Raw genomic sequence first — 10936 nt, 5'->3', positions numbered from 1 at the left:
CCGGCGGGGCCTGTGGGCACCCGGGCGGGGGCCGGGCTGGGGCGGTGGATGGAAAGGGTCTAGAGTCGAGTAACGGGGCTGAGTGAGGAGGGTCCAGGAGGCCTGGGAGGGTCCTGTGTGTCTTCAGGAGGGACTCCAGGGCGTATCGGAGCGAGGGGCTTGGCGTGGGGCAGTCCAAAACCGAAAAGGGGTGGGCGCTTAGAAGTTACGTGGGTGCCCGGGGAGGTTTAGGACATGAGAAAAAGAGATAATTAACTTAAAGAGAAGATTTAGTTACACTTGGAAAAATTAGGCCAGTGAGAAGGGTCTTGACCTGAAAAGATGTAGGAAACGGACATCCCCAGAGGGCAGATTTAGAGCTGAGGGAGAGTCCCAGGTGTGAAGAATGGGGTTATATTAATGTGAAGGGGAGTTAAACCAAAGTGACGGAGGGTTGGATACCCTTGGAATGGGTTGAGAGGGGTCTCTGAAAAAAAGTGTTGTTATTTGAGAAGGATGTCTGGGTGCCCCTAGAAGGAGGGAGGTAGTCCTTTGGAAAAGTATAGGCAATTAGGTCAAGGTGAAGAGTGGAAATTGGAGGAGTTTAGGGTGTTGAGAGAGATGTGTTCTGGGGTCATGGAGGGTGTCTGGGTATCACTGGAATGAGAATGACCTGTTAAGTTGATAAGAAGTTGGGGGTCTGGGTATCCCCAGAGTATTTAATACTGGCTTGTGAGAGAATCTGGATGTGAGGAAGGGGGATCTGGCTCTTCTCTGTCATTGTTAAAGTGGGTGTCGAGGGGAGTTCTGCATAAGAAGAAAGGTTCTGTGTATCCTGAAAGGGGACTTGGGCAGTGGAAGGGTCTATGTGTGAAAGGAGGTCAAGCTATTAGATATCCCTGAATTGGGTTAGTGTGTGTGCGGGATCTTTCTGCAAATAAGGGGAATTCAGTTGATATGAAGAGGGGGCCTTAGATCCCTGGAATGAGTTATGGTGGGAGGGGGTCTTTTTGCAAAGAATACGTAAGGTTAATAATGTGAAAGGGGGTCTGGGAACCCCTGAATGAGTTAGGGTGCTTGTAAATGAAGACAAGAGGTCTAAATCAATGTGAAAGGGGGATTTGGGTATCCCAGAGGGAAATTAGAATTGCAGATGAGTTCTCAGTGCATAGAAAAGGTGATTGATGTGAAGAGTGTCTGGGTACCCTGGAGATACAAGTTAGGGTGGTGGGAAGGGTCTAGTTATGAAAAATGGGTTAGGTATTTGTGAAGATGGGTCTGGGTATTTTGGATAAGGGGTCAGGTTTCGGGGAGAGGGCCTTTATTTAAAGAAGACCTGGGTATCGTGGGGAAGTGGTTAAGTAGGAAAATCTAAGTACGCCGATGTGAAAAAAGTTGATTGGAGAAAGGGATAGTTTGATGTGAAGATCGTGGGCACCAGAGGGAGAGAGTGTGGATAGCAAGGGTTGTGTGTAAAGGAGAGGAGTTGCGCAATGCGAGGGTGCTTAAAGGTGTGGGGCATGGGGAAGTTTGAGCGATCTAGGTGTAAAAAGAGGTTCAGAGTCTCGGGGAGTGAGCAGAGGAAGAGCAAGACTGGAAGAAGTGGGTGGTTAAACCCTTTGTGGACTCCCCTGGGAGTGGAAATGGATAGTGAGTTGGTAGGGAGAGGAGTCAGTGGAAGGAGGTCTGAGTAGAGAGGACAAGGGTTCCTGTGTGATGGGTGGGGCCTTGGGCCAGCTTTGAGGCATTGGAGAATGAGGGATTGGACAGGTTACAGGGATTGGGTGGGTGGAGTTTGATTCTAGTTGATTCACCAGGAATGGACTGCTGGGAAGATTTTTGTGCTTGGTGCCCTTGTGTGTTGGGAGAAGAAAGATTGTTAGGAAGAGAGGTGGGAGTGGAAAATGGAAGCAAGAAGTTATAAGGGGATATAGATCTAGGTGGGGGGATGGTAAAGGGAAAGAATCATTCCTGAGAAGGACTGAAGAAGCAGTGGCTTAGTTGTGATTTGCCACAAAATCTCCCCTTTCCCAGCCCAGGGCCTTGCTGCCGCCATGACTGAAGAGTCAGAGGAGACGGTCCTGTACATTGAGCATCGCTTTGTCTGCTCTGAGTGCAACCAGCTCTATGGATCCCTGGAGGAGGTGCTCATGCACCAGAATTCCCATGTGCCCCAGCAGCACTTTGAGCTGGTGGGTGTGGCTGACCCTGGAGTCACTGTGGCCACAGAGGCAGCTTCTGGCACAGGCCTCTATCAGACTGTGGTGCAGGAGAGCCAGTACCAGTGCCTGGAATGTGGTCAACTGCTGATGTCCCCTAGCCAGCTCCTGGAGCACCAGGAGTTGCACCTAAAAATGATGGCACCTCAGGAGGTAGTGCCAACTGAATCGCCACCCAAGGTGCCCCCCCTGAGCTCCAGTACCATCCACTATGAGTGTGTTGATTGCAAGGCGCTCTTCGCCAGCCAGGAGCTCTGGCTGAACCACCGGCAGACGCACCTCCGGGCCACTCCCACCAAGCCTCCAGCCCCAGTTGTCCTAGGATCCCCCATGGGCCAGGCCCGTGTGGCCGTGGAACACTCATACCGCAAAGCAGAAGAGGGTGGGGAAGGGGCAGCTGTCCCTTCTGCTGCTGCCACCACTACTGAGGTGGTGACTGAGGTGGAACTGCTCCTCTACAAGTGCTCTGAGTGCTCCCAGCTCTTCCAGTCGCCAGCTGACTTTCTGGAGCACCAAGCCACCCACTTCCCTGTTCCTGCCCCAGAGTCTGAGGAGCCTGCCTTGCAGCAGGAGACCCTGGCCCCATCACCTGCAGAGGTGCCTGTGACTCCGCCTGATCCCCTGCCATCCTCTGACCACAGTTACGAACTGCGCAACGGTGAAGCCATTGGGCGCGATCGGCGGGGGCGCAAGGCCCGGAGGAACAACAGTGGAGAGCCAGGTGGGACAGCCACCCAGGAGCTCTTTTGCTCAGCCTGTGATCAGCTCTTTCTTTCACCTCACCAGCTACAGCAGCACCTGCGGAGTCACCGGGAAGGTGTCTTTAAGTGCCCCCTGTGCAGTCGTGTCTTTCCCAGCCCTTCCAGTCTAGACCAGCACCTTGGAGATCACAGTAGCGAGTCTCACTTCCTGTGTGTGGACTGTGGCCTTGCCTTTGGCACAGAGGCACTCCTTCTGGCCCACCGGCGAGCTCACACCCCAAATCCTCTGCATTCATGTCCATGTGGAAAGAACTTTGTCAACCTCACCAAGTTCCTTTATCACCGGCGTACCCATGGGGTGGGAGGTGTTCCTCTACCCACAACACCAGTCCTACCAGAGGAGCCTGTCATTGGTTTCCCTGAGCCAGCTTCAGCAGAGACTGGAGAGCCAGAGGCTCCGGAGCCGCCAGTGTCTGAGGAGAGCTCAGCAGAACCCGCTGCCCCAGGTACCTACCGCTGCCTCCTATGCAGCCGTGAATTTGGCAAGGCATTACAGCTCACCCGGCACCAACGTTTTGTGCACAGGCTAGAACGGCGCCACAAGTGTGGCATTTGTGGCAAGATGTTCAAGAAGAAGTCTCATGTGCGCAACCACCTGCGCACACACACGGGCGAACGGCCCTTCCCCTGCCCAGACTGCTCTAAACCTTTCAACTCGCCTGCCAACTTAGCCCGCCACCGGCTCACGCACACAGGGGAGCGGCCCTACCGGTGTGGGGACTGTGGCAAAGCTTTCACCCAAAGCTCTACACTGAGGCAGCACCGCCTGGTGCATGCCCAACACTTCCCCTACCGCTGCCAAGAGTGCGGAGTGCGTTTTCACCGCCCCTACCGCTTGCTCATGCACCGCTACCACCACACTGGCGAGTACCCCTACAAGTGTCGCGAGTGCCCCCGCTCCTTCCTGCTGCGCCGGCTGCTGGAGGTGCACCAGCTTGTGGCCCATGCTGGGCGCCAGCCCCACCGCTGCTCATCCTGTGGGGCCGCCTTCCCTTCCTCACTGCGGCTCCGTGAGCATCGCTGTGCAGCTGCTGCTGCCCAGGGCCCACGGCGCTTTGAGTGTGGCACCTGTGGCAAGAAAGTGGGCTCAGCTGCTCGGCTACAAGCACATGAGGCGGCCCACGCAGCTGCTGGGCCTGGAGAGGTCCTGGCTAAGGAGCCCCCAGTCCCCAGGGCCCCGCGGGCAACTCGCACACAAGTTGCCCCCCCAGCAACCCTTGCAGGCACTGCTGCTGCAGCCCCTGCGGCCCCTGCCCGACGCCGGGGCTTAGAGTGCAGCGAATGCAAAAAGCTGTTTAGCACAGAGACATCACTGCAGGTGCACCGGCGCATACACACAGGAGAGCGGCCATACCCATGTCCAGACTGTGGCAAGGCCTTCCGTCAGAGTACCCATCTGAAGGACCACCGGCGCCTGCACACAGGTGAGCGGCCCTTTGCCTGTGAAGTGTGTGGCAAGGCCTTTGCCATCTCCATGCGCCTGGCAGAACATCGCCGCATTCACACGGGTGAAAGGCCCTATTCCTGCCCCGACTGTGGCAAGAGCTACCGTTCCTTCTCCAACCTATGGAAACACCGCAAGACCCACCAGCAGCAGCATCAGGCAGCTGTGCGGCAGCAGCTAGCAGAGGCAGAGGCTGCTGTTGGCCTGGCAGTGATGGAGACTGCAGTGGAGGCGCTGCCTTTGGTGGAAGCCATTGAGATCTACCCTCTGGCTGAGGCCGAGGGAGTCCAGATCAGTGGCTGACCCTGCCAGCTTCCCTCTTCAGAAGCACCATGCCCTGTTGCTGAAGAACCCCCTCCAACATCCCCTTAAATTTCTGTACAGTGCCCCTTCACCCTTCCCAACTGCTAATGTAAATTCTGTAACTGGATTTATTCTCTTATGAGGAGTGTTCTGGGGTCCCTAATATGCATAAAAGTGCCCCTCACCCTTCCACTTGTTAGCACTGGTGGCCCCAAAGTGAAATAGTCAATAAAAACTGATTTGGACATTATGTGCTTTCGGCTGTGCGGGGTGGAATTTGGGAACCATGAGCCCAGATACTTTTCATGGCTGTGTTCCCAGAATCTAGAATGGCCTGGCTAGTAGTAGGAGCTCAGTAAATATTTGTTAAATTGAAGAGGACCTGAATTCCAAGGTTATGGTATGGCATCTGGGGAGTAGGACTTCACTCTGGTTCTAGATGGAGGCAGCATGGTGCTCTTGCCACTAGAGGTCCCCACAGTTTCATAGAAAAGCCTGAAGCTGTTTTTACTGATGGTAGGAATATTTGGGGAAATCAGATTCTCACCACTGCTGTTTCCCACTTCCTGGCCTGATGTATCGTGTTGGCTTCCCCGGGGCCATCTATTTTCTCACTGGATCCCTATGGGCATATGCAAGTCTGGAAAAGGCATGATATTCCCGGCAGTAGGGGAGGGTGGCTCCTAGGACCAGACCCAGCTGTGGACTTGAAGATTCTAAGGGTTGGCTGGGGAAGGAAGCTTCAGAAGAGGTGACTTGATACCCACCTGAAGTTGGAGTCTGACTCGGCTAATAGGTGTTTGTTGGAAGAGGGATGGGTGGTGTGGCTGACTGATGTTTGAATAGTTTGTCTCAAGTACTACCTTACATTTTTTGGAATAATTTTTTTTTAATCCTCACACAAGGATATGTTTTTACTGATTTCAGAGAGAGAGAGAGACATCGGTTGCCTCCCGAATGCGCCCCACCAGGGATCAAATCCACAACCTTTTGGTGTACGGGATGATGCTCCAACCAGTTGAGCTACACCGGCCAGGGCTGTTTGGAATAATTTTCAGACTGATCCTGTGAGGAAAACATTATGCAGGGAAGGAATCCTCGGGCAAGGGAGGTGACTTGCCCAAGATCATTTAACCCAGAGAAATAATCAAGGGCAGAACTTGAATTAAAGTTTAATTTCATTTGGTTGAATCACCATATGCTTTATACTCTGCTGCCTTCTACATACTTGGTGGGCAAAGGAGATGGTGAGTGTGTGGCCATGGGAATGCTCAGTTACAATGCAGTCTTGTTTTTAAGAGGCAAATCCCAAGGAAAACAAGTGGCCCCCCCCCCCCGAACTTCAAAGATTACTCCAGCCTTTTTATTAGAATTCTTATTTGGAACACTAAAAAACGAGAAATAAGAGGGAAGCTGTTTGTACTGAAACCAGGGAAAAGGGAGGCCCAAGAGCTGCCCACTCAGTCTCTGATGACCACTTGGGCTTCCACATTACTCTGGACTCCCTTTAGCAGTCCTGTTCCCCTCTAGGCACTGGGGCTTTAAGACAGACTGGGTTAGCCTGTGGCTCTGGTGAGAAAATGAGGGCTCAGTGAGGGAAGAGACCAAGGCCACACAAGTGGTGGGGCCAGGGTAGAAACTAGGTCTAACACCATTAATAGGTTTTGCTACATTATGCTTACTGTTATCATTTTAAAAAAGAAAAATCACTCACCCATTTGGTATCTTGACAGCTCCTAATGAAGAGCAAGTGATCTGTGAAGCAGTTTTCACAGAGTGTTAATCCTAGGCACCTCTTTCAGTAACTTTATACCCTGCAGAAAGGATTCCAGCCACGTCAGCCCAGCATGCTCCCCTGCCTTAATCACCAGGTAAAGATTTGTCCTTAAACTGCCTCTTCTCACAAAAACCTGTAACATCCTATCCTGACAGTCATATCAAATCAGTACTGAGAACAATCAAGATTTGTGCTTGCAAACCCAGCTAAACATCAGACTGAAAAACTCAAGGTGTGGTTGACCCTAAGATAAAGATGTTTTGAGCAGAGAAAGGAGGCTCTGTGACAGTGGGTGACCACCCTACCTCTATCGTGGTTCCTTTTTAGGAAATTTTGGACTCACACCCTGAGGAAAAGTTATGTGTGCAAACAAATTTATGAACAAGACTCATCATTTACCATCACCCTGCTGAAATTTCCACAGTCCTCAATTAACCACTGTCAGAAAAGGTGGCACTAATCAAACCCTTGTTGGATGCTGGGGATTGAGTTGGACAGGCAAAGCTTCCCAAACTTTGTGTGTTAGGCGGTTCCCCCAGAGCTTTGGATCCAGCAAGCATGTATGTGTGTGACCTTGGAACCCATGTTCTGAACACAACAGTTCTGATGCAGGTGACTTGCAGACCCCTCTAATAGCTTTGTATTGCCAATTTATAGTTGGATATGGAAGCTAATAAGCAGAACTGTTAAGGGGACAGAATAGTGGTTCTCTAGTGCCCAATGTGTTCTTGACAAGAGGAGGCCCAAGTATGACTGTACAGGAGAGGGCATGTGGAGTGATTAAGCACATTCACAGGGCTACAGGTAGTTGCTAGTTCAGTTCCAGAGTGCTCTCAGGTGTGGTGTCTGCTGTCACAGGATTGATGACCTGAGTGACAAGGAACTTTTGGGTTGTATGGTTCTGACCATACCACCTTGCAGGCATCCTCAGAGTATTCTGAATCTCCATTCCAACATTCCATTCCCCTATCCCTACTGACTTATCTCTCAATCTTGCCAAAACAATGCAGTGCTGATATTTTTTAAATCTGAGTGATCGAAACCCTCCCACTCTTCCTTTCTCCTCTTCCCCATCCCTCACTATTGAATTTGCAGAATCCCAACACCTGAGTGCCATACATCAGAGGATGAAACAGTGACAAGGAGACCTGATGGCAGTGAGAAAACCCAGCTGTGATACCGTTCCTGGTTTTCAGTGGTGAAGTCTTGGTGATCAGTCCTTGGACTACCCTGAAAGCTGTTGTTACTTTCAAATGATTTAGTATGGGCACAAAAATTTGAGTGTAGTGCTGAAAAAAAAAGGGGGGGTGTGTACTTTGTTTCACCGACTTCAAGTTAACTCATTTTTTGTTTTAAATGTATATTTTTAATATTTTTACTGATTTCAGAGAGGAAGAGAGGGAGATAGAAACATCAATGACGAGAGAGAATCATTGATTGGCTGCTCCACGTGTGATTGAGCATGCAACCGGGGCATGTGCCCTCACTGGGAATTGAACCTCGACTTCCTGAGGTTGATGCTCAACCACTGAGCCACACCAGCTGGGCCAACTCAGATTTTTTTTTATTGTTTTTTGTGACTCCTCACCTGAGGATATTTTTCCATTGATTTTTTAGAGAGAGTGGAAGGGAGAGGAAGAGAGAGAGAGAAACATCAATGTGAGAGACACATCGATTGGTTGCCTCCTGCACACACCCTGACCAGGGCCAGGGAACCTGCAACCAAAGTACATGCCCTTGACTGGAATCAAACCTGGGACCCTTCAGTCAGCAGGCCGACGCTCTATCCACTCAGCCAAACCAACTAGGGCCCAACTCAGTTTTTAAAGGATTTTGTTAGTCCTCTGGGGATGGAAGTGGGGAAATACTGGTTTCCTGTTTTTTTGTGGTTCTCATTTATTAAAGACAATGTGCTTGAAATCTGCATCATTTAATTCTTACCAACCCCAGAATAGGTATTGTCCCTGTTACAGATGAGGACATTGAAGGTTACATATCAAAGATCACATATCTATAAAATGGCAGAACTGAGATTTGAATTCAGGAATTTGAATTCATCCTAAGTTTCAAACCTTTGTTTTCTGATTGGCAAAAAAAAACCCAAAAAACTTATTTTTTTAAAATTCTCACCCGAGGATATGCTTTTCATTGATATTTAGATGAAGGGGGAGAGAGAGGGGAAAAAATTGATGTCATCATTGACAGGTTGCCTCCAGTAAGGGCCCTGACTGGGGATTGAAGCCACAACCTGGGTATGTGCCCTGACCTTGACTGGGAATTTAACCTGCCACCTTTCCACCTTTTGCAGGACAGCAATCCAACCAACAGCCACGCCAGAGTGAATGTTTACCTAAACAGAAGTAAAGCCTGCCCCTCCCCAGTGCACACATACCCACCCCATACCCTGATTTCTCCCACCAACCTTCCCAGGAAAGAGAGGAGACCAAGGGAGAGCCGGCAGCATTTCTCTCTGTACAGTTTTTAATTTTTTATTTTTTGATGTTGTTCAGATGAATGACACACTCAAGTTACAAAAATGGGGCCTTAAAAGAAGCACATTGTACAATGAACAAGCAGATTGGAGTTAAGAACACTGAAACGCTAACCCGCTACCACGAGAAGAGACAGGAAGGGGGTGCAGGATGGGAAGGGAAGGGCTACCAACACAGGGGTCAGACAGAACTGAAACGGGGGGCTAACTTGGTGAGAATGGAGAAGGTCTCCAGGGCCTAATCAATTTCCAGAAGCCACTTTTTGGTCTCCTATGCCCACTCGTTGCCACCTCCTCCCATCGCCATTCCACCCAGTCATTCAAATGAGTAGGTGAAAGACACCCACCCAGCAAGGGCTGAGCCAACCAGATCTTTACATGGTGGGAGATCACCTTGCCCTAGTGCAGCCTTGGATTTGGGAGGTAGTGGTGGCAGCAGTGGGATAAGAAGCCTGGAAGGAGCCAGCAGAGAGGAGTTGATCAAAGATCAGGCCCCTGCTTTCCCCCAAAGACTCCTTGCCCCTTCCTTACCCACCATGATCCAAAGGCCTTCTCTACAGTTGTTGAGAGAGGCCCCCAGTCACCCTGCAATTATATAAATAAATAAATACTGAGCCCCTGGGCTTGGAGGACAGGATGGGGGAAGGGCAGCAGGGACAGAGGAAAGAGGAGGGGAGAGGAAGGGGGAGGCAGAGAGGAGGGGTCACAGACATAGTAAATAGTTGTCTCCGTCCCAGCAACACTTCTGTCTGGATTTTTCTCTCCTTTTTGTGTTTAACAAGGAGCTAACATCTCAAGGACAAATACTTAAAAATATACATTATTTTTTCTTTTTCTTTTTTTGTTTCGCCTTTGTCATCGTCATCTTGCTTTGGAGACTGCTGAGGTCAAAGTTCAAACCGCACGAAGGAACTGCGGCTTGTTTTGTGTATTTTTTTAATTTTAATTTTTTTCACTTTTTTTCCAACGTATAAAAAGGTAGCGGAGTTGTCTGTGGTTTTTTTTGTGTGTGTTTTTTTTAATGGTTAAATCTTTGGTTTGTTTCTTTTTTCTCTTGGAGGCCTTTATTTCTCGCACTTGCCTTTCCCACTCAGAGGCCAGTGGGGGGCCCGCGTGTCTCAATCTTGCTCAGTCCGTCTCACTCTCTCTCTCACTCAGTTCCCCCTACCCTGGGCTAAATGGGAGAGAGGCACCTGGGATCTGGGTGGGTGAGGAAATCTAGTCATGTCAGGAGGTCACCCGCGCTACATGGCTTGGATGTGGGGCTTAGAGACCCTCTCTCTCGGTCCTCCCCAGAGAAATAGATGAGTGGGAAATATATCCTTCCCCTTCCTCCTGATCTTAGTCCCAACTCATACAGGAGCCAGAGTTCCCAATCTCCACTCATCCCCACTTACACTACCCCTCACTCCCAGGAGACAACAGAGACCAGTGTTTTAGTTACTGGCATTTTTTTTTTTTTTTGGCACAATTAAAAGGTCCACCATCAAGCTAGACCCAGTCTCTGTCCCTTCCTCAAGCAGGAAGTCATGGTTGGGGAAAAGAGGAATTCAGAGGGTGCCCCCTGTCCCATTTCTCCAATCCATTCATCTTCCTCTCTTTCTAGCCCAGGCCCCTGGCCCCTCACCTCAGACATCACACCTAGCCCAGAGCCTGGTCTGGGGTCTCCCTCCCCAACCCCCATATAATGTTCCCCAACCCCCCAAATCTCTCTCTCACACAGACACACGGACACAGGCTCTGTACAGACCACAAAATAAAAACGATGAGATAGTTTTGTTTCCCGGAGTTCAGCCGGGGGACTGGAGTGGAAAGGGCAAGAGGGGAGTGGGGGGCACAAATTCCCCCATCACCTTCCCAACCCTGGCTCCCTTCTGCCCCCCAGCCCCTTGCCCTGGCTGGCCCCCAGCCAACGATATTTGGTTTCCTTTTTTTAACATTAAAGTTCTATGAGGTATTTGG

The 10936-nt window shown here is 50.4% G+C and overlaps 1 protein-coding gene and 1 long non-coding RNA gene across 2 annotated transcripts in view; both read left to right on the top strand.

Annotated features, from left to right (window-relative positions):
* ZNF574 (zinc finger protein 574) overlaps window positions 1-4956 on the top strand; it is a 10806-nt gene extending 5850 nt beyond the window's left edge. Inside the window, exon 2 of the mRNA XM_006761072.2 lies at window positions 2014-4956. Within this exon, the coding sequence (XP_006761135.1) occupies window positions 2014-4706 (2693 nt within the window). The 3' untranslated portion in view covers window positions 4707-4956. The remainder of the gene's footprint in view (window positions 1-2013) is intronic.
* Window positions 4957-5685: 729 nt separating this feature from the next.
* Window positions 5686-7809, top strand: LOC107182693. The gene is made up of 2 exons (XR_001513407.1): window positions 5686-6577; window positions 7579-7809. It is a non-coding gene; the product is annotated as an uncharacterized LOC107182693 (long non-coding RNA).
* Window positions 7810-10936: the final 3127 nt, after the last annotated feature.

The sequence above is a fragment of the Myotis davidii genome, unplaced genomic scaffold, assembly GCF_000327345.1.
Source record: "Myotis davidii unplaced genomic scaffold, ASM32734v1 scaffold1577, whole genome shotgun sequence".
Lineage (NCBI taxonomy): Eukaryota > Metazoa > Chordata > Mammalia > Chiroptera > Vespertilionidae > Myotis > Myotis davidii.
The sequence above is the reverse complement of the archived record's forward strand: the minus strand, read 5'-3'. Positions and strand labels throughout refer to the sequence as shown.